The sequence below is a fragment of the Sander vitreus genome, chromosome 6, assembly GCF_031162955.1.
Source record: "Sander vitreus isolate 19-12246 chromosome 6, sanVit1, whole genome shotgun sequence".
In the NCBI taxonomy this organism is placed as follows: domain Eukaryota; kingdom Metazoa; phylum Chordata; class Actinopteri; order Perciformes; family Percidae; genus Sander; species Sander vitreus.
The window spans coordinates 19,030,938-19,054,417 of NC_135860.1; the positions used below are offsets into that span (position 1 = coordinate 19,030,938).

A 23,480-nucleotide genomic window follows, 5' to 3' on the forward strand; every position below is an offset into this window, starting at 1 on the left:
TTTTTTGACAATTAAAGACTTTGATGTCAAAACTGTAACTGTTGCCCAAGGTGCCTTGAAACATGTGAATACTTATGCTAGACATTTCACATTTGTACTTTTCAATATGTAGTAACTACATTTTGACATTGAAGTCTTTTGTAGTTGTTCAGTGCCAGAAAAGCAAAATTAGATCCACTGTGACTCAATGTGTTTAAAGAACGTGACAAATTCCAAGTATGCTGAATATTTTATTATTATAGGCATAAAATATAATACAGGGCTACAACAGTCAAAAGGTAAAGGACATGGCCGGGTTTGTAAAAAAAAGTACACAGTACTATAAGGCAGTGCTTTCTAACATTTTGGGCTTGTGACCCCTGAAAATAAATCCAGATCTTCTAGTGATTCCTCGTCACCTGTTGCATAAGTCTATCAGCTTTGACCAGTTTAACTAAAGAGGTATAATCATGAAATTATCTAATAAATTAAGACCCCTCTGATTCATTTGGCAACCTTTTGAGGGTATCCTGAAACCCAGGTTGGAAACCACTGCTGTAAGGCGTGAGCTGTCATGTGTATAATGTGGCAGTAACATGATTTATAATAAAGAAAAAAGAAAATGTATTATTCATTTTATTTCTATGTTGACAATACTTGCAATAGTTTGCTTTGGGTTTAAATACCCCAGAATGACAAAGCTTTTCTTTGGTCGGTTTTTACATGTTTTCATTGAGCTTTGATGCAAATAGGAAGGGGACAAAGTCGATAACAGCTCTACTTTTGAAAGTTCCTCATGACCCTTTAATTTCTGGGCAAACATTTTGAGACTTACTTACAGTTACAAAGTCAGACACAATACAAAAATAAAATGGCAATTTTTTTTTATTTTTTTTTAAAGACTGAAGAATATTTGATGAAATGCCTGAAAATGTGTCCCATGTGTGACTGCTTTTAACCAATTATGTTTATAATAGTCTGGCATTGTGCTGTGACAGTGCTGGAGTATGGTCTGGCTACACCGCTGATCTACAGTATTCGGGGATAGGGATAAAAAAAGCTCTGACTTGTGCCGCTAAACCCTAGATGCAGCGACAGTGCCCTTGCAAAATAGATAGCAGAGATTGCGGAAGGAAAGGGACCCCCAGCTTGTGATATCAGGCTTTATCCCAGCAATGTACATCTGGTAAGCCAGACTATGTTGCCAATCACATCAGATATCTGATTAGGATCTGATATCATGTATGATGATGTCATAAATGTTTCTGGAAGTCTTTATTGTCTAACTCAGTGTTTCTCAAATGGGGGTACGTGTACCCCTAGGGGTACTTTGGAGGACTGCAGGGGGTACGTGAGATGTTTAACAAAATCTTTAATAGTTACAAGGCTGTTGTCCAGAACATTGTTCCTCTTTATGTAGACATTTGTGTCGCCTTCTTTGGACCTAATCTATCCTTCCTTCCTTCTACTGTCCTACTTTTTACAAGTTTCTTGCTTTTTTCGAAGTTATGTCACTGTTTTTGAAGTTTTTGATACTATTTTTGACCTATTTTTGCCTTACTTCCTTCCTTCTTTCTACCATCTTTTTCCAAGGTTTGTCTTTTTTACAGTTTCCTTTTCTCATTAACATTTAAATGTTTTTCAGTTACAAGGCTGTTTAGTAAATCTATCGCTGACAGTGCTGTACTGTTGCTCTTTACATAGACTTTTTTTCTACCAAAATGATTAGCGCTGGTCAGGGGGTACTTGTCTTAAAGAACAATTCAAAAGGGGTACATTACTGAAAAAGGTTTGAGATACACTGGTCTAACTGATGTTACACTGTTGCATGCTGTAACCACTCAGCTTAATAAAGGCAAATTCTTACTTACTGAGCATACAGTAAATAACACTGTGAACCTTAAAATAGACTTTACACATTCATTTTGTTCACATCCATTTAAAAAATAAGATTCAAATCATTTTAACACACATTTTCACCTATTAAATGAGGGAACATACAAGTACATGTAAGGAGGTTATCATATTAGTTAGCTTTTTATCTGTTTCATTTCCAATTGCTGCACCTCGCCCAAGCAACCACGCACTGCTCTAAAACCACTGACAGAGCAATACCCCCACGTGTTTTATCCACATACTGTACATGCAGATATGATATGATTAGGTGACATCTAATCAAGTATCTGAAATAACCCCGACATAGTACGAGAAATTTAATGATGGGGACACAGAAGCACACATAACACACTGACGTCTACGGGCATTTGGATGCAGTCTTAACCTCAGCTGTATGCATGGGAGTGTAAAACAATGAGGTGTGTTACTAAATGAATATGTCCAGCCCTTGTAGAGAATTCAGGAGGTCCAGGTTGGTAAAGCAATCACCTCTAAAGCTGCACAGTCTGTAGGAGGTCTGTGGCATTTTACAGAGCGGTGGTAGAACATCATCTGACTCCTGCCTTGATGTCTGATGCTTTCATATTTCTCTTCCAAACTTGAGGGATCTGTATCACAAACAGGAGGAATGACACGTAAGACTTAATCTTTAAACACTCTTTTATCTGGTATTATATATGTGTGTGTGTGTGTGTGTGTGTGTGTATTACTAGAGGGGGTACTGAAGGCTCTAGATGTCGTCCAAGAAATGACAGCAGTCTTCTCCATATCAGCCCGCTGCCCAAGAACATGAAGCCTGTTACCAGCCAGAAAATACGAGGGTCCTGGTAATAAACACAAGCAGTTTTATATGTGGGTATAAACATACAAAAGGTGCAGTATGCACATACAGACACATGGACCAAAATGAATGAATACACTCAAATGACATTGCAGAAACACCAAAAAAAATGACAATCGCACACACACAATCAGGTCTGCATGGACATGTCCACAAACAAAATGTACTGTAATGACTAAACTTATATAAAATAAAACAAACAACTTTTTAAATTCACTTTCATTATTGATTTATCAACAAAAAAAATGTAATTAAACCAATTAGACTTACAAGAATATAAAGTTAAGACAAGCAAGAAAATGCTCATATTTGAGAACACCACTGTTAAACTCCATATGTGATATCATTCTTTCTTTCATAAGAAGGTTTCTCACCTCTTCAAAGGACGATGTCAAATTCATTCCAAAGGCCACCCCTATCAGACCAAATAAGGAAAGGGAGAAGGAACCCATCGCCAGTTGCAGGTTCAGGCGCATCATCACGTTACGATGGCTGGACAAAACAGACAGCACGTTTCATGTTTCAAGGGGACTTGTCTACGTATATGTCTTTTTAGAAGCAGAAAGTGATTTTTTACAACAACTACACACAATGTAAGTTCCAATTGTATTAAAGCATGTTCAAAATAAATCCTGTAAACATTAAGAAAACATACAAAACATCACAAATGTCATGAATATTCATTTTGAACAGTCCAAAATAATAGTCTACATACAATTGAATTGGGTTAGTTGCTCCAGAGGCGTGCGACCTGATATATAGCAATTGTAAGTCGCTTTGGATAAAAGCGTCAGCTAAATGACATGTAATGTAATTAAATACGACTGAATGTTCAACCATGGTCCAATACAAAATTTGGGAAATAATGAAGTTAGTCATAATGCTAAACACAAACGGGATTGTGAAAAGAGGGCCCTGTCCCCAGTGTTAATTACGCCTCAGGCTTTATATATACTGTACACATACTGTGTACAGTGTGTGTGTGTGTGGGTACCTGTCCAGATTGATAAAGATGACACTCTCGGAGTCGTCTATCAGCCCTTTCAGCTCTCTGGTCTTGTTCCCCAGCTCCTCAGCCTGTATGGAGCAGCTCAAAGTCAATGTATGAACACAACCACTGTGTTTACATTTGGATGACATTAAACACTGTGAGTGGACAGGTTCAACACCGCAATAAAGGTGCAAGTAAGAATAAATGTTAGCACTTTAGTTTAGTTTATTCAAAATATAATTTGTTATAATATATAACATTTGACATAATATTAAGTTACATTAATTAATTGTTGAGCATTCATTATCTTTTAATATTTTTAATTATTTCATATCATTTAGGAAAAGTGAAACATTTTTGTCTAACTGTTTATACATAGCATTACCTGCATCAAGTAATTCTCCAATAAAAGTTCCATCTCCTCAGCATGGTCAATACCTAAACTGCTCTCCTCACTAGAAAGACAGACAGACAGACAGACAGATGAATGTTCATACAAATAAACATACCTACATACATACAAATAAATAAGATTACTGTTTCAAAAAATAATAATTTAAATAAGTCATGTTTTAATGTAAATTAATCATAAAAACGATAAATCAAGTCAAAGCACAAACGTGTCGTAAATAGCTCGTTTGAATACCCAATTAGAAAATATGAATCCAGCGGTGAACGACGTAACGTTACACATTACAGAAATAAAACGGGGATAGTTTGACGTGAATTTAGATACTAAAAAACGTCTTGCTAAAGCAAAACGGTCCAAAAAAACGTAGCTACATGGCAAGCGGTGTAAGGGGATTTACAGTCATGAAGATGGACGACAGACAGAATATTCAGTAGGTGGGTAAGTAAGTGGAGACAGCTAAATAAGTTCCCTTGACAAAAAAAAGAGTTGTCGAACTTCTCAATAAAAATCCATGGTGACGATGATACAATGATTATTAAAAAATAAATAAAAAATTATCTAAATTATTAAAATAGTTGTTTATGTTTTTATTTTAGTTGATTTTGGTAAACCATACAAATTCATTCAGATTTAGGCATTATATAAGTTAACTTTTAAGTCAAAATATCTTTCCTCCTGTCAAGAAAGACTCATGAAGGTCGTGAAATTAGTTCGTACCAAAAAGAAAATTATAAATCCGTGATCCAAACCCGTAGTGTTATATCACTCGTATTTCCCACAAAGCGATCTGTCCACAAGTGTTTCCGTGTGTGTGTGTGTGTGTGTGTGCGTGCGTGCGTGTGTGTGTGTGTGTGTGTGTGTGTGTGTGTGTGTGTGTGTGTGTGTGTGTGTGTGTGTGTGTGTGTGTGTGTGTGTGTGTGTGTGTGTGTGTGTATATCACGGCTATGTAGTTTGCACGTGGCCATGTATTTGGCACCAGACCGCGTGGCCTAATGGATAAGGCGTCTGACTTCGAATCAGAAGATTGAGGGTTCGAGTCCCTTCGTGGTCGATTATTTTGTTTTCTATTGTCTATTTAGTTTCTCCTTACTTTAACCATAATGTTCTGGTTGGGGTCCTGGAGACATACTTAACATTCTTTTATCATATTTATAATTACGTTTCATAGTTGCTTGAACAAAGTTGAGTCTGATTTTTTTCTTTATACAACTCACTGCATAAACATGTTTGGATTGATAAATACCCCCGGCCCCACCCCCACGATAACATTCAGATTCAGAGGGTAATTGGTAAAATTAAACTATGCAAGGAAAATAAGTAAATAAATAAACAAACATAAACATACAAATAGTGTAAAATAATCACATTTAAAAGACAAAATAAATAAATACATTTGTTTGAAAATTGAAAATGATAAATTACTAGGGGTCATGTTAGGACATATGAAGGATCAATCCAATGCTGCAATTCCGCTCCTAGTTACATACCTACATACCTAAGACTATACTCAACCATAAGATTATCAGAGCCTCAATACCGATAATACCATAAGATTATCAACGCATCAATACCGCTCAGGAAAAGTTGCCACATCAATGTAAACTTGTCAGCTGACTCCCTAATAGTACACCTAATCTTCTCCAATAAATGAAATATTACATATCCCTTATCCATTGTGCAAATGTTGGGAGGGTTACAATCTTTCCATCTAATCAACATTTGTCATTTGGTCACCGGTGTGGCTAAACACAGAAGATTTAATTTACTAATGTAAGATTTTGTGTTACCACACCAAATAAAGCATGGGAAGCTAATGGTTCTAAGGATGTATCAGTAGTTTGGGAAAGCATTTCAAATATGTATTGCCAAAAATTAGATAACTTAGGACAATCTCAAAACGTGTATTAAAGTGGCTTGGTTCTGCCTGCAGCGGTCACACATAGGATCTATATTGGGTGTGAATTGGGTTAGTAACTTTAGTCCCGTGCAGTCGGGGGAAAATTTTAAACTGCATAACAGCATGCGGCCACCTGCGGCCCCTGACCAAGGCTCGACGGACCAGACCCGGGCAGCAGAGGCTGGCTCTGGGGACGTGGAATGTCACCTCTCTGTGGGGGAAGGAGCCGGAACTTGTGCGGGAGGTGGAGCGCTACCGGTTAGATCTGGTGGGGCTTACCTCTACGTACAGTCTTGGTTCTGGAACCATACTCCTGGATAGGGGTTGGACTCTTTTCTTCTCCGGAGTTGCCCAGGGTGTGAGGCGCCGGGCGGGTGTGGGGATACTCACAAGCCCCCGGCTGAGCGCCGCTAAGTTGGAGTTTAACCCGGTGGACGAGAGGGTCGCCTCCCTACGCCTGCGGGTTGTGGGGGGGAAAACTCTGACTGTTGTTTGTGCATATGCACCAAACAAGAGTTCGGAGTATTCGGCCTTCTTGGAGACCTTGAGTGGAGTCCTGCATGGGACTCCAGTTGGGGACTCCATAGTTCTGCTGGGGGACTTCAACGCGCACGTGGGCAATGATGGAGACACATGGAGAGGCGTGATTGGGAGGAACGGCCTCCCTGATCTAAACCAGAGTGGTTGTTTGTTGTTGGACTTCTGTGCTGGTCATGGATTGTCTATAACGAACACCATGTTCGAACATAGGGATGCTCATAAGTGTACTTGGTACCAGAGCACCCTAGGCCAAAGGTCAATGATCGATTTTATAATCGTTTCATCTGATCTGAGGCCGTATGTTTTGGACACTCGGGTGAAGAGAGGGGCGGAGCTGTCAACCGATCACCATCTGGTGGTGAGTTGGGTCAGGGGGTGGGGGAAGACTCTGGACAGACCTGGTAAGCCCAAACGGGTAGTGCGGGTAAATTGGGAACGTCTGGAGGAGGCCCCTGTCCGACAGACTTTCAACTCACACCTCCGGCGGAGCTTTTCGTGCATCCCTGTGGAGGCTCGGGGCATTGAACCCGAGTGGACAATGTTCAAAGTTTCCATTGCTGAAGCTGCGGTGAGGAGCTGTGGTCTTAGGGTCTTAGGTGCCTCAAGGGGCGGTAACCCACGAACACCGTGGTGGACACCGGTGGTCAGGGAAGCCGTCCGACTGAAGAAAGGAGTCTTTCCGGGATATGTTATCCCAGGCGACTCCGGAGGCAGTTGCAAGGTACCGAAGGGCTCGAAGGGCTGCAGCCTCTGCCGTGAAAGAGGCAAAGCAGCGTGTGTGGGAGAAGTTCGAGAAGACATGGAGAAGGACTTTCGGTCGGCACCAAGGTGCTTCTGGAAAACCGTTCGCCACCTCAGGAGGGGAAGCGAGAACCATCCAAGCTGTGTACAGTAAGGATGGGACGCTGTTGACCTCAACTGAGGAGGTAATAGGGCGGTGGAAGGAGCACTTTGAGGAACTCCTAAATCCGACTAATACGCCCTCTATGGTAGAGGCAGAGCTGGAGGATGAGGGGGGATTGGCATCAATTTCACTGGTGGAGGTTGCTGAGGTAGTTAAACAACTCCACAGTGGCAAAGCCCCAGGAATTGATGAGATCCATCCAGAAATGCTTAAAGCTCTGGGTGTGGAGGGGTTGTCTTGGTTGACACGCCTCTTCAACATTGCGTGGAAGTCTGGGACGGTGCCTAAGGAGTGGCAGACCGGGGTGGTGGTTCCCCTTTTTAAAAAGAGGGACCAGAGGGTGTGTGCCAATTACAGGGGTATCACACTTCTCAGCCTCCCCGGTAAAGTCTACTCCAAGGTGCTGGAAAGCAGGGTTCGGTCGATAGTCGAATCTCAGGTTGAAGAGGAACAATGCGGATTCCGTCCTGGTCGTGGAACAACGGACCAGATCTTTACTCGCAAGGATCCTGGAGGGAGCCTGGGAGTATGCCCAACCAGTCTACATGTGTTTTGTGGATCTGGAGAAGGCGTATGACCGGGTGCCCCGGGAGATACTGTGGGAGGTGCTGCGGGAGTACGGGGTGAGGGGGTCCCTTCTCAGGGCCATCCAATCTCTGTACGACCAAAGCGAGAGCTGTGTCCGGGTTCTCGGCAGTAAGTCGGACTCGTTTCAGGTGAGAGTTGGCCTCCGCCAGGGCTGCGCTTTGTCACCAATCCTGTTTGTAGTATTTATGGGCAGGATATCGAGGCGTGGTCGGGGTGGAGAGGGGTTGCAGTTCGGCGGGCTGGGGATCTCATCGCTGCTTTTTGCAGATGATGTGGTCCTGATGGCATCATCGGCCTGTGACCTTCAGCACTCACTGGATCGGTTCGCAGCCGAGTGTGAAGCGGCTGGGATGAGGATCAGCACCTCTAAATCGGAGGCCATGGTTCTCAGCAGGAAACCGATGGAGTGCCTTCTCCAGGTAGTTTAAAAGTTGTTCGCGAGTGAGGGGACAATGGAGCGGGAGATTGGTCGGAGAATCGGCACAGCAGGTGCGGTATTACATTCAATTTATCACACCGTTGTGACGAAAAGAGAGCTGAGCCAGAAGGCAAAGCTCTCAATCTACCGGTCAGTTTTTGTTCCTACCCTCACCTATGGTCATGAAGGCTGGGTCATGACCAAAAGAACAAGATCCAGGGTACAAGCGGCCGAAATGGGTTTCCTCAGGAGGGTAGCTGGCGTCTCCCTTAGAGATAGGGTGAGAAGCTCAGTTATCCGTGAGGAGCTCGGAATAGAGCCGCTGCTCCTTTGCGTCGAAAGGAGCCAGTTGAGGTGGTTCGGGCATCTGGTAAGGATGCCCCCTGGGCGCCTCCCTAGGGAGGTGTTCCAGGCACGTCCAGCTGGGAGGAGGCCTCGGGGGAGACCCAGGACTAGGTGGAGAGATTATATCTCTAACCTGGCCTGGGAACGTCTCGGGATCCCCCAGTCGGAGCTGGTTAATGTGGCCCGGGAAAGGGAAGTTTGGGGTCCCCTGCTGGAGCTGCTACCCCCGCGACCCGACCCCGGATAAGCGGATGAAGATGGATGGATGGATGGATAACAGCATGCTTCATGCATATCGAAGATGAGTATATACCCCCAATCATCTTTGACCAGATGGAGACTGAGATTTCCATACCCTCCCTCTGGCCTTTAAGCGAGTTAAGACTTGTAATATGTTCTGACATTAATAAAGAGCCAATTACTGGGACTCCAAAGGATCTTTGAAGAGATCTGCTTTTAGCATTCATGTGAGTGCATGTGTAACTTACAACACTCTTGGGTCTGTCCACTTGGTCAGACAGAGTTCTTCAATGATCTCGTCCTCATCCAAAATCTTCAGCAAGGTATCTTTAAAGACTTTAATGTCCGTCTCCAACTCTGATAAGCTGTTAGAGGTACAAGAGACAGGAGGGATACTGAGCGAGACAGGCAAAACAAAGTATGTGAATGTTTACTGTAAATGTTTAGGTCTAACACTGCCGAACTGACTCCATAGCTCTTAGATCCAAGGATGATTTTGAGAGAAGATAAAAGTAGTGACAGCTGTGCCCAAAAAAATTGAGAGAATTGAAAGAAGATAACATACATGAAGCAAACAATAATAGTGTAAGACCTGTGGCATGCCAACTGTGATTAATGAAGCATAATTCAAGTAATCAAAGGTGAGGGACTATTTTGATTGACTGATGAAAACCAGTTCAGCCCCAGAGATGCTGACCCATTTCCTCATATCCATAATTTAGAAATGCATTGCTATCTTGATGCCATCACCCTCATTTATAAGAGCATTTACAAACTATGACAATGTATGTGGTTGTGTGCTTTACCTCTTGCTGTTCTGCAGCAGTATATGTAGTTTACTTCTATCAACGGAAAGGATTTTAGGATCCACCAGGGATTCCAATGTGTCCAACATTACTGGTTCAACATCATTCAGCCGAGCTTGTAGAGTGTTTACCTATTGACATAAATACATGAAGATGCATAATACAGTATGCGCAAGCTCGCTTCACCTTATCTCGGAACAGAGCCTCATGTATGTCCTCAATTTACATGCAGGTTCAATCTAGGTTAGAACATGCTTAAATACACTGTTTATCTAATCAGTCTTACCTTGTGCTGCAGGATGGCCTCCAGTGCTCTGAACTCGAAGGGCAGAGCGTGTGACTGTGATGCTATCTGAGGCGCCAGTTCCAGTACCAACCAACGTTCCAATCCAAACCCACGAAAATCCAACACCAACAGGGACTGCGGCGTCACGATGGCTTTCAAAGTCTGTGGAGAAACAGAGGGATGAGAGGAGAGGTTAGCCTCTTTAGAAAACACTGAAACATGTACTCTGATCCTCGATATCGGATGCAAAATTTTTTTTTCATTTCAAGACTTCAAGATTGAAATGACTTAAATGTTTTGTAGCAACTGATGCATGGCCTTTCATAAATTGTTTAAATCTGCATTGCATTTCGGGGTAACGCGAGCGCGTTCATATACAGCCATGTATGCAGAACTACATTTGGATGACTTCAGTCCCAATGGTGGACTACTGATCTGTAAATATTTGCAGTGAGAGACCTGAAAAACTTTGATCCGCCAGACGTACATTTCTGTGTTTGTTTTCTCATGCTACAGTTAGATACTCAAAACAGCCGAACCAATCAAGATGAGTGGCCGGATTCTGCATCATGGGACACAGGCAGCATACACACCAAGTCAATATATGCCTGAAGCTTGCCAGTGTGTGTGTGTGCAGAGGTAAACAGCCCCCTGAAGCAGCTACAGCACAGAAAGTTTTCAGTACTTAAGGTTTGTTTGTTTGTCTTTCTAACAATCCTTGTAGTTGGGTTTTTTCCCCCGACCAATATCATTTCTATGGCTTCTACATTTGTCAGGAAAGAGATATGTAGGTATATAGTAGAGGTGTTGAAATTAATCAAATAATTGATGCATCGAATCGTGGACATGGACGATGCTGCATCGATAATCGGCCGGGCCATAATCGATTATTTCTGTTTACAATTTCATGTAGGCCTAACAACCTTTCTGTTTACATATTCTGTTATGTTTTGTGTTGTGCTCAGTGCTGTAGTTTTATGTATCCAATTTATTTAGTATTAGAGCACCGCAGAATGTTTTGTTTTTGAAGCTTGAAAAGCTATGAATTAAATATCCTATATGGCTTTAACAGAAAAATGTATTTGACGCATCGTGATGCATCGAGATATCGAATCGAAGACATGAAAACCGTAATCGAATCGGGAGATCATTGAAGATTCACACCTCTAGCATATAGTATACTAAACTCCTTAATTAACAAAAACATGCAAAATTGCTTTAAACATTTAAATGATAAACAAACAGGTCTGACTCCACGCCTGCATCTTCACCGAGTAAAAATCGAATTAAGTAAAAGGATTTGTCTTATTTTACCCATGTAATTAATATTTATTTTAAGTGTGCCCCATTAAACATATATGTACAACATGCCACAACTAGGAGCACATATTGCAACCTGTAAAATGATGAGCAGTAATGACTCTTGCTTCTTTTACTAAACCTTCTCCTGCATGCCCTCTAGAGGACAGTTAACTGTGGTGCGGGCTAAGGAAAGTCCTGGTGTACTGTCAATGGGATCAACCAGCAATCAAGTCCAATTTTTCCCTGTCTTTAATGTTAGTACTGGTCCAAATCAGCTTCATGCATTGAGTTTTAGTTTACTAGATATCACGTTTTAATGTGTTTTCTTGTCCTACAAATTGTTCTACATTTTGTTTGTAAGAAAATAGGTAGATAAAACAATTTTTTTCCGTTTTTCCGTGTCATCCTCTTGGCGCATCATGTCTCATTTACAAACAGGCTGAATACCTCTGGTTTTAAATGGAGTTGTAATGGCGTCTGCATCAGCAGGAGAAGTTGATTTAAGCTTTCTGTAGAAGTATTAGCATAATGGTGGCCATGAAAGACAAACTGTTATTAATATCAATGGTTTGGCTTAGACTTATGGTGATAAAAAAGAGAGAAAGAAAGCATACCTCCATCCGTATGATAATGCAGTTGTTTCGAGCTATGATGCTGGTGCTGTGCTGGAAGCGAAGGTCTCTGGCCTGAAGACTTAGCTCCTGACAAAGCTCCGTTTTCTTCTTCTCTGTAAGAGAAAAAGGAATAAGAGGGGCAGAAGGAGTGGGATAGAATATAGACACGAGTTTCATATATATTTGACTTCATAACAGGTAATAACATATCTACTGTTTTCAGCATTCTCTCGTTACAACAAACGTAACAGAGCGAAGGGGCTAACACAACCCACTATATGGGATGCTCACACCACAGGTCAAGCTACAGGTAACACAGCAATGGTGAGCAACAGGGTACTGTATGACGATCATGTATTTGTGTCATCCATCCATCCATCCCCATCCATCCATCCATCCCCATCCATCCATCCATCCATCCATCCATCCATCCATCCATCCATCCATCCATCACTTACCAAATGATGTCACATTTCCCTCTTGGTCGAAACTCATCTGTGAAATAAATAAACAAGTGACTGATCAACTACCTTTAGCAATCACAGATATTCAAACTAAAACCAGTTTTAATGTATTTCAATAACTAAAAAGGTATGACAGCAGATTGGTAAATGTTTGATTAATGTGGGAAATCCGGGTTAAATCCAGCGGACAAAAGCTGTAAAATCCAAAAGGCTGCATCAGTTTCTCCAAAAGAATCTTGTCTTTAAGTGCATTTGACCTAATATTAGTAACTACTGTTCAGTAACATCGGGAATGTTTTGGGCTGACTGCCCTGCCTCTCTTACCACTACAAAAGCTGGAGGCACACTGGAAACGTCTGTCACTCTGTGCCGGATAAATGACACTGTTCAAAGAAAAAACAGTTTACAAAAATCAGATAGAAATATGTCACTGATATTTCTTTCTTTTTTACATTAATACATAACGTTAAAAAAACAACGTTGTGACAAGATGTGTACTTACTTTACTACTTTCCTGTTTGATGCTGCCTTTCTTAATTGTTCATTTCTTACACTGCACTGTAACTTTTATTCTTGTATTTCATATCTGTCTTATTCTATTTTAGCTGGGTTTTTTGTTTTTTTAATTATTAACTGTTATAACTGTTTAGACTGCTATTTAATGTTTTTATGTAAAGCACTTTGATTGCCTTGTTGCTGAAATGTGCTATACAAATAAAGCTGCCTTGCCCTAAAAGGGGACACTGTAGAATAAACTTGTCCGTGTTGTCTGTTGGACAACTATGTAATGAATAAGCAGTTTCTAGATTACCACTAACATATTGGCATCTCTCTACAGTAGGGCTGGGCAATATGGATAAAATCAAATATCACAATATCTTTGACCAAATACCTCGATATCGATACCGCAACGATATTGTAGTGTTGACTATTGGTGCTTTCACAAAATATTTACACAATGAGATTTTTTTTATAAATAATCATCAGTAATGTGGATATAATGACTAAATGGGTAAAGGCAAATAATAGAACAGTTACAACAGTCTGGTAGGTTCAGAAAATGACATAACTTTACTGTAATGCAGCCTTTAAAACCAGGAAAAGACAACACTTATGCCATATTCCGATATTATGATATCCAAAATCTAAGGTGATATCTAGTCTCATATCACGATATCAGTATAATATCGATATATTGCCCAGCTCTACTCTACAGCTAATTCTTGTTACTCAACCACACACACACACACACACACACACACACACACACACACATACATATGCTAATACCAATATATAAAACAAATATTTGGCCTGTAAATCAAAGTATCAGACAGGCTATAATATAGACATGTATTTAAATGTGAAAAATATACCAAATACTGCAAACAGGATAAAATGGTGTAGTTATCTACCAAAGACAAAGCCAAAAGTATAGTATTACAATGTAATAGCAGCATACACGTCACAAATATGAATTCTGCTGAGGAAACAGCTCAAATCACCTGTTGTCAGTATGCATACTATCTTACCAGACCATGTTGCACCTCCTTGTAGCAGGTTCTCCTTTCTCACAGCAGCAGACTGAGATCTTCTGGGTTGACATCTGGACAACGGCAGTGTTTGACTGCAGAGTGCATTTGAACCAACACCACTGTAACACCTGCGGTACAATCCCAGTTCTCTGTTTCCAAGTGGCACAGTGTACTTCAGTGGGTAGAGTACTGTACGAGCACCCCAAAGGATACGGGTTTGAGTCCCACCCATTCTTGAGGAAAAAGAACTAACAGAACTAAAAAGGCGCTTTGGATAAAAGTTCCCACCGAATGGCAGATACATCCTAGTGCAGTTCATATAGCCAATCAGCAGCACACTGTGTAGTTTCATCTCCACTGCAGCAAGAAGATCATAAAACATACAACCGCAGAGAACGGTGGGGGAGAAAAGGAAGGAAAGAAGGGAATGCAATGTGTCGTAAAAAGATGAAAGTGGTGATAAAATATTGGTTAACGTAGCCTCCAGTACTGCTAGTCATACTGCATGTTGTCTTAGCTAACTTTCTTCACAGTGTTTTCAAGAGTGCTGTGCAGCTCTGCATGTTAGTAATGCTAACTTAGTTATCTCAACTGCTACTATCAGGAATAGCCCGTGTTCTAAGTTAATTATCCATTTAAAATTTGTGACAGTAAACGAAGACACAAGTAACACAGGTCAGTTAACTGCCGCTAACTACAGACTTTTCCTCAACCAACACAGTAGCTCTGTTTTAGTCCCAAAACACTGTTGTGTAAGTTAGCAGGCTGGAAGCAACTAGCAAACAAGAGGACAGGCAAGAGTCCTCTTGTACAGGACCATAATGCACCGCGGTGACAAGGACCGACTGCCAAAGATCGTCTCTGAGAAAGTCAACCACTTGGACTAGCTACAGAAGTTGACCAACACAAGTGGGATATTGGCGCGGTAGCCAGGTTTTAAAAAAATTACGGAGGTCATGAGTCAAAGCCATATACAATACAACAATCAAACGTTGTCTCTATTTCCCTATAATAATACAACTTATATAGCCTAGTTATTTCCAGGAAGCATTATAAGACATTAACATGAAAGGATTAGCTAGCCTACCAGTCATCTCCCATAAAGGTCTATTATTAATGGTGTCTCAAAGCCATCTCCGCTTGCCAGGAATAACATTCCGATGGATACATACATACATACATATATACAGATCCTTTATCTATTTTGTTGGCCTACATTTAAATAAAGGCACATTGAAAATACTGCAATCAGCCAAAATAATAATCCTAAATTTCTAAACCTAGGTTATAGGACATGACCTCTGTGGTCCTCCCTGACCACAGGCGTTGCCACAGTGACCTGTCTGGTTCTGACTCTTAGCAAAGTTGTTCCTCTCAAACACTGCCCATCATCACAGACACGTGCCAAGCTGTGGATATTATTTGCGTGCTTATCAATATTTCTGGCTTGTGTGGCACCCGGAACAAACTATAGTGTGGGCTCATAGCTCTGGCATCGCGAGATGTGGACACAGAATTGGTAAAAGACGGCGCAGCCACTGAGGTGTTTGTCAGCATCAGCATCTCTCCACTGGACGCAGACAACCGGAAGGATGCTGTGACAGGGAGGAAGCGTGGACATTTTTATTGTGTTGACGCTGTATCCGATTACAAACAGCTTCGTCCTCAAAACGGACCTCGTCCATTTTTTTTATTTGTATTTTTTTTTTCCGGCGTTGGTAATCTGCATTAACAGCTGCCATGTTCCCATCGTGTCAGTCCCAGCCCGCGGACAGCAGCGCGAAGAAGAGCTCCATGGCTAAGCTGCTGTTTGGGGTCTTTGTGGTTTATATGCTCCACACCGCCTGGCTGCTGTACGGCTTCCTCAACACTAAACCCTGTGATGGAAGCACAGGAGAGTACTGCATCACCTCCTACCTGACAGCAAGACCCAGACTACAGGTTATAGCAGGCCTGTGTTTCTTATTTCTTACTCCTCACAACAAACGGACAAATTAGGGATACCAAAAACTCCATTTCTGTGAGCTCCAGCTCAAGACACTAGCCTAGAGCATGGGAATTGAGTTGAGAATAACTAAACTGACTGCCCCTGTCTTTTCATCGTGTTATTAGCCAGCACTGTTTAGCATAAAGCCCTTGGCAAATAATTAGTTTCTGCCATTAGTTTTTTTTTTTTTCAGAAGAAATCAGTAGGCTTTTTATTTTATAGAGAGTTGACGTGTTTGTCAGGCTGAAACATTGTTTTGGTGATTTACGTAATGGAGGAAATCCACACAGGTTTATTATCCTGAACATGATGGTGAATCTGAGCTTTGGTATAATACTGCACTGTATCACAACAGTCTCTTCATAAAATGCATTTGTTGTGTAGTAAGTTTAGTTTTTGGTGGCGGCCAGTTTAATCAATAAAATAAACATAATGTACACATATTTGATATACAGATTTTTCTGTTTTGTTTTGTTCCCAATTTTCATTTCTGCAGTTGCATCTCATTTTGCACTCAAAGCTTTTTCTAAAATGGACTGCTTTGAATCTCGTCTCTTCTTCACTTTTGTTTTATCCAGCTAAGTGTCTTCACCTGCCTCATGCCAGACAACAGCCAACTGCACCTTGCTGTAAAAATAGACCCATTTGACCCACACTCTACATTTGAGAGGTGGGTTTGACATGTTGATACATCTGCATGCAAATATTAAAGACAAGACTCGCTGCTTATTACCTACCACAAGAGGAACAGTAGAAACTATACATCTATGGCATGAAATGTTGTTTTACATAGTTTATTTAAATTAGAGAGAAAAGCTTATTTGTCCATCTCTGTCAGGCTGGCTGTTTTGAACTTACTGTCACACTTATACCTCTCTCTCTCTTTCCCTGTAGGCAGGTGAATATCTCTCTGCCAGAGCAGACTCGGGCTAATGGCACTCTGTATGCAGTCGTGTACGTTCACAAAGCCGGTGTTTCACCTCTGGACGACGGCAGAGAAGTTCACTATGCAGCTCAGCTCACCACCTACATCACACCCACACACACACACACAGAGGGGCAGAGAGACATGCAGAAGGTAACATGTACAAATGTAATTCCATTTCTGTCATAGTCTTATCATATTTCAGCCACAGTGTCACCTTTACAGCAATGTTAAACATGCTGCCTTGCTGCAAATAAAGTTATTTGTGTGGCTCCATTAGAGGCCGAGTCCCAGATCAGAGAATCCTGTATCCCATTGGAGACCTCACCTGTCAATCACTATGATGTCAGAGGACTTCACCTTCAACAAGGCGGGGCTTCCTAGTGATGTGCGGCGCTACATGAGAGTGTAAGTCAACAAGATGCTTTGGAGGTCAAAGTCATGTGATCAGTCAGAGTGCTGCTGACTCATCAGTAAACTCCAGCGCTTGAGTGAGGAAAGCTTTATCATCATCATTATCATCTTAAGCATCCATATCCTCAATATATATATATATATATACAATTTAACCAACCATTTAAATGCATGTGTGTGTGTGTATATTTGTTCATACTCTTATTGTATTTTTTTTTTTTTTTTTTTTTTGCAACTCCACACGGCTGTAAATAAGGAATTTGCCCCAGGCCAACATGTGTGTTTAGGTTAAACTGTGTTCCTGTTTCTAGCTCTCAGGATGGCCGACAGATGATCTACCTCCCTCTGCTGCTGGTTAACGAGCTCAGCTTCAGAGTCAGAGACCTCCTGGTAGGACGACTTTACACACAAAGTTTAACAGACACTTAATAAAACCTTGTCTAATAAATACTGGGGTTTGAATGAAATGACTTTACGTGTATCTATCCATACATTTAATAGGAGATCAGCAGCAGCACTGTCCAGCTGCCTCTGACTGTGTCCTACGAGGGAATCTCTTTAAGGGGGTTCAGGTTCTGGGTGCATCTACAGGACGTGGTTTATTCCCTGCGACAGTTTGGTGAGCTTATAAAATTACAGATATGTAATAATAACCCATGTACACGTTTCAGCCTTTGTTTTTGTCTTTTTGTATATCACATAGTCAGGAGATTGAACTAAATGGAATCCTTTGATACTGCGTCTTGGTGTTTACCTAGGCTTCACAGAGGAGAACATAGATGAGATAAAAGAAACTTTGGTGGGCTCCAACCTCTACCTGTTAGTGTTGACTGCACTCATCACAGCTCTACAAGTAAGATTACACCATAACAACACTATACCGTACACATTAGAATCCACCTGATAAATCCGTCTCTCTATGTAACATAGTGTGTCATAAGGGCACATGGCAACTCAGGCATATTGCAAATGACGCATTTTTAAATGAACAATATGTTTCTTCTCCACATCTGGGGTTTTCAACAGCTTATCTGTGAATTCTTGGCTCTTAAAAATGACTTCAGCTCATGGAGAAAAAAGAAGAGCATGGCGGGAATGTCCAGGAAGTCAGGTAAGAAAATCATCAAATTAAACAAGTTTGCAAAAGTTTTGTTGCACAGGCAGCATTTGTAGTCAATGTAGGAGGGCTTACCGACAATTATGAACGTTAAATGATAGTTTTGCCGTAAATGAGGTACCACACAGTAAAGCAGTGCCTGGAAAATGTTGGTCTCTTCCCTCTCTGTTTGTAGTTCTGTGGCGTAGTCTCAGCACTTTGCTGATTTTCCTCCATCTGCTTGAAGAGACCAGTCTACTGGTGCTGCTTCCTGTTGGATTGGGAGCATGTGTTGAGGTATTTAGTACAATCGGCCTCCTTCAACAGAAAAGGTAAAATAAAGACCTTAACAGACAGTTTTAACCTACTTACCTGTCGTCCCGCCAGGTATGGAAGGTGTTTAAAGTGTTTAAGATCCCGCTTCAATGGAAAAGCTCCAAGCTCCATGTGAGTATATGGTGCCATTTAACCATCCATTCACAGTAGATGTGTTAAGTGATGTAATGTGTTGTGGTGTAAATAACTTAACTTTTGCTTCCAGCCCTGATGCAGATAATCAATACATTTCTTTTCTAACCTAAGCCTGCCTCCTCTCTTACTGTGCAGGTAAATAAACTGGATGAAGAAGAAAGAAAGACAGTGGAGTATGACACACAGGTATGATTTTATCTTTTTCTCATATGTTTGAGCTGATTTTAAACTCTGCCTCCAGCTTTGTGTAATTTGAATATTTTGTGTGTGGTTTCCTTCTCTAGGCGTCCAGATACTTGTCCTACTTGGTCTATCCTCTGTGTATCAGTGGAGCTATTTTCTCACTGGCCTACTTACGCCAAAAGAGGTGAGCTTGGCCACACAGCTTTCATCTCGCAACCAAATGTCACACTCATTTGTGCAGTCTACTTGTAACATTTCAATACAAACTCTTTCCTGGTTACATCTTGGTTCCTCTCCACCTACTATACTGAAGTGTTTTAAGCAGTCAGATTCAAATCAGACCTGAATATTTCTTGAATAAAAGTAAGATGGTTTTTTATATATATGTTCTAATATACTTGGCATTATGTACATAGATGTAGCAGCCACTACATTAGATTAACATTAAATTGCATTATGTTGACAGTTACTATTCCTGGTTGGTCAACAGCCTGGTGACTGGTGAGTTGACTTCCATTATTTGTCTCAGTGAAACAAGCTCATCTGTATGTCTGTCATTAGTTCATTTGTTTACAGCACAGTTTTTCAATATACTTAAATGAATTATTGTCAGTTTTCCTCATTAATTAAATAAATCATTTTTTAGGTTCATACTTGTATTTTGAATTGTTACTAGAAGATGTTTTCATGCTTTAATGTTCAAAAACACATTTTTCTCACACCGTCTGTCTTAATAAACCTGTATTTACCCTCTGCCTGAAACACTCCGTTTTGGCGCCTGTCTCTTTAAGCCCCTCTCCTGAAAAAGCCCAGAATGCTCTGATTGGTCAGCGTTTCCTGGTCTTCCGCATCTGCACTCTCAGAGTCTCTGCCCCGTTATTGCAGCCGGGAAATGACTGTAATGGCACTGCGGCGGCACTTTCTACCAATATATGATATAGATGTGACATCACAACCGTACGGAAGTCCAGATGGGTCGTTTTAAAGGCACAGTTTCTGAATACGGCTGTGTGCGCTTCTCTGTGGATTTAGCGTTTCGATCATTTCACAGTAATATAGCATCTCAACCTGCTTTATAATACAAATACATGAAAATCTCACTTTTTACAATATAGGACATTTAAAGCTGATGCCTTTACTTGTATAATAACCACTAATGTGCTGCATTGACACTTTACTTCTCCTTCTCCTCTCAGGAGTGTATGCCTTTGGCTTCCTGTCTATGGCCCCACAGCTCTTCATCAACCATAAGGTCTGTCCTGTCTATCAGTGTATTAATTACCAACTTATCTGATTATAGTGCTGAGTGAAATGAAATAACTTGAATATTGTAAATTACTGTGCAAACTGTCTACTCTGCTGTCTCTTTGTGTTTCTTCCCCTCCTCTCCCTGAATCAGTTGAAGTCTGTGAGCCACCTGCAGGGGACAGTATTGATGTACAGAGTGAGCGTGAAACTTTTTCTGGAAACTTTGTATTAATGTTGTTTATCCTCATTTATTTGACCATGAACTCAGAGTTTTAATTACCTTTAGACAGCTTTTGCTCGGAGATACTCATCAATGAACTCATTGATGAGTTCATTATTATTCTCTCTCTCTCTCTCTCTCTCTCTCTCTCTCTCTCTCTCTCCCAGGGAGTGAACACCCTGATCTCAGACCTGTGTTCCTTTGCCTCATTGTTCTCCTCTTCTGGATCATTCTCCTCCTCTCATCAACTTTCCTGCTTCAGAGATGAGATCCTCTTCTTCCTCTACCTCTACCAGCGAAGGTTAGGACACTCCACACACAATACTACAAAACATACACACTAACACTTAACAAAACACTTGCATACATTTAGTTACAATGGATCTGAATAGCATACTTGTGTCAAGTAAAATTCATGTCATGTTTGTCAATGTTTTCAGTATATCCAGCAGTTTTCTATTCCCTATGCACCTAATGGACTTTTGTCTGGATTAGTGTGCGATATAACCCTGCTTTCATCTCATATCCCCACCAGGCGTTTCACCCACAGGGCCAGGAGGCGAGAGTCCGGGCCCCACAGCAAGAAACTAAAGACTCAATGAGGACAACACAAATTCCTCTCCTTCCTTTTTTCCAGTGCACAAACACACAAAAACTCCTTCTTAAAACATCATCGAAGATGTGAAATGGAGGCTCAGGCAGGACACTGGGCCACGTGTGCCACAGCAGCTTCAAACTGATCCAAGATGAGCTGTCCTGCCTCTGACTCTTCACTACTGTACATTGGTGACGCAGCTGCCGCTTTTTGCTCGACATCGGTGAAGCTTCCCCCTTTACTGCTCCAGTGATTGAACTTATTCATCTACAGACACTCTCTGCTGCATGTTAGGCAGAAGAATATTGACGGCATGATATGACCAGTCGTAATGTGCGTTTGCTCGATTCTGTTCTTTATGCACGCATACAGGCGGTTACAGAAGGTGTTTCCTGGTACATTGTAAGGGATGTAGCCTTCAACCCCATTACATAATCATGAATCAGTAACCATCTGCTGCAACTATAGACTTGAACTTTATGACTCAACTTGACTTTCATATGTCTGAAAAGCTCGAACCATAATTCTTCCTTTAAAATTGACTTTGTAACACATTGTTTGTACAGATTTATACACATACAGTACTTGTTCCAGCACCTAATTAAAGCTGGGACGGCATATAATGCTGTATTAAGCTTTACACTTGTATAAACTAAAAATCCCAGACAAGACAGCATCATTTTTATGGTTGCACCATTACATTGAATGAAAATTATTCTGCCCAATTACCCAAACTCAGTGCAACATATTTGGTTTTTGTGGAAACTATTCTTTTGTGATCCTGAATAGAATTTGAAATAGTGTCCTGTGGTTTGAATATTGCATGGCTTTGCAACACAAGGGTGTAATGATAGACGTACAGGTGGGTCCTGCAGGGTTGCAGATAAGCAACATGGCAGTAATGGAAAGATCAGACCGGCCACATAAAGCACTTTTTACTCTTCATCCAGTTTAGGAAAATAAATGAATGACTTGTGTTGAAGGTGCTTTGGCGCTAGTCTGATAAGGTTGTATTGCAGGTAACACATCAGACATGCTACCTGTTGTGTAGATTTAATGTTAGACTTGTATATCTAGAATATCATTAGATAAAGTATTTATTTGTATTTTGTCATCCTTAATGTTCATGTATTACATAGATACGTTAGTTTCACTGTCAGTGTACTGTACAGTTATTTTATAAAGATTGACTTTTCAATGTTAACATATAAAAAGAGACTACACTATTGTCAGCAAGTTGACCACTTACTGCAAATATCCTGATGGCATGTGTCTCTAAAATCCCTGCAATGCATTTTGACTTACAACATACTGTATAGCTGCTTAATTTAAGTATCAGTGTGTTTCCTTTCACTCGGCACACAAACGCATCACATAGTAGGAGAAACATTTGTCTACAGTAGGCATGAACACAGCACTGTAAATTAACTATTTTATCAAGCTGTTTGTTGCGTTTCTTTAACACTGATCTCTGCACTAATTTCTGCTTCTTTGCTGACTGAACTGCTTGAGCTGGAGAATGATTTTCAAACTTCAAATTATTTTATTTGTATTTGTTTTGGCAATACAACCTGCTTGCAATTTTTTATTTATTAATATGAAATAAAACTAAAATGTAACTGGCTTATAGAAGGTTATGCAAACTGGAAGAAAAACAAATCACTGTTTCTGTGTACGGATTGATGTGTGCGTGCCGGTGTTATCAACACGTGCAATCAGGAGACAAATCAACACAGACAGCAGACTGGTAGTTATGGTAACTGTTGGACTGGTTTTTGTTAAGGACGTTTATTACATGCATTGTGTGTGTGTGTGTGTGTGTGTGTGTGTGTGTGTGTGTGTGTGTGTGTGTAATTACATAAGGAGGAAATGAGGAAAGATTCAGATGTAAGGACAGAATCCTAAAGAAAGTGTGTTAGGTGTGTGCTGGGTGTATACTGGTGCATTCCTCTGTTAACACTGGACAGCTGTACTATGACAGATAAGAGGATATATTATACTTATATTGTTTGTTCTGTTTAATCTGTCTAACTTATTTTAGAGAATGTGTGACATGCACCTACAACACCAAAAAAATTCCTTGTATGTGTAAAAAACGTACTTGGCAATAAAGCTTTTCTGATTCGGATTCAGATTCTGATGACTGAGCGCTACCGTAAAACAAAGTAGCAAGATCTAATTTATTTTGAACTGAAAAGTGCTGCGATGTTTTCAGGAGCCAGTGAAAGGTTGTGGTAAGAACGAAATGAGGGATGTGGCTTTAATAAACATTTGATTTCAATG

The 23,480-nt window shown here is 40.8% G+C and overlaps 2 protein-coding genes and 1 non-coding gene across 4 annotated transcripts; 2 read left to right on the forward strand and 1 right to left on the reverse strand.

Annotated features, from left to right (window-relative positions):
• Window positions 1-217: 217 nt before the first annotated feature.
• mrs2 (magnesium transporter MRS2) lies at window positions 218-14,870 on the reverse strand. Of its 2 annotated transcripts, none has more exons than XM_078253364.1 (12): window positions 14,056-14,870; window positions 12,848-12,906; window positions 12,518-12,554; window positions 12,060-12,172; window positions 10,144-10,305; window positions 9,858-9,988; window positions 9,300-9,416; window positions 4,093-4,162; window positions 3,711-3,793; window positions 3,091-3,208; window positions 2,586-2,699; window positions 218-2,483 (listed from the first exon to the last, which is right to left on the reverse strand). In XM_078253364.1, exons 1-12 carry the CDS (start codon window positions 14,438-14,440, stop codon window positions 2,424-2,426), a joined length of 1,449 nt encoding a protein of 482 aa, XP_078109490.1. In that variant the 5' UTR covers window positions 14,441-14,870; the 3' UTR covers window positions 218-2,423. The 2 variants fall into 2 exon arrangements, with proteins under 2 accessions (XP_078109490.1, XP_078109489.1); XM_078253363.1 differs by having other exon boundaries at window positions 14,029-14,870.
• trnar-ucg (transfer RNA arginine (anticodon UCG)) lies at window positions 5,098-5,170 on the forward strand. Its single transcript has one exon. It is a non-coding gene; the product is annotated as a tRNA-Arg (tRNA).
• An 859-nt stretch (window positions 14,871-15,729) lies between the features above and the next one.
• LOC144519876 (lipid scramblase CLPTM1L-like) lies at window positions 15,730-23,254 on the forward strand. The gene is made up of 17 exons (XM_078253374.1): window positions 15,730-15,999; window positions 16,624-16,715; window positions 16,940-17,123; window positions 17,251-17,378; window positions 17,696-17,774; window positions 17,886-18,003; window positions 18,143-18,237; window positions 18,411-18,495; window positions 18,677-18,777; window positions 18,868-18,927; window positions 19,087-19,137; window positions 19,236-19,318; window positions 19,601-19,635; window positions 20,331-20,386; window positions 20,534-20,578; window positions 20,770-20,903; window positions 21,138-23,254. The coding sequence occupies exons 1-17, from the start codon at window positions 15,799-15,801 to the stop codon at window positions 21,202-21,204; spliced, it is 1,614 nt and encodes a 537-aa protein (XP_078109500.1). The 5' UTR covers window positions 15,730-15,798; the 3' UTR covers window positions 21,205-23,254.
• Window positions 23,255-23,480: the final 226 nt, after the last annotated feature.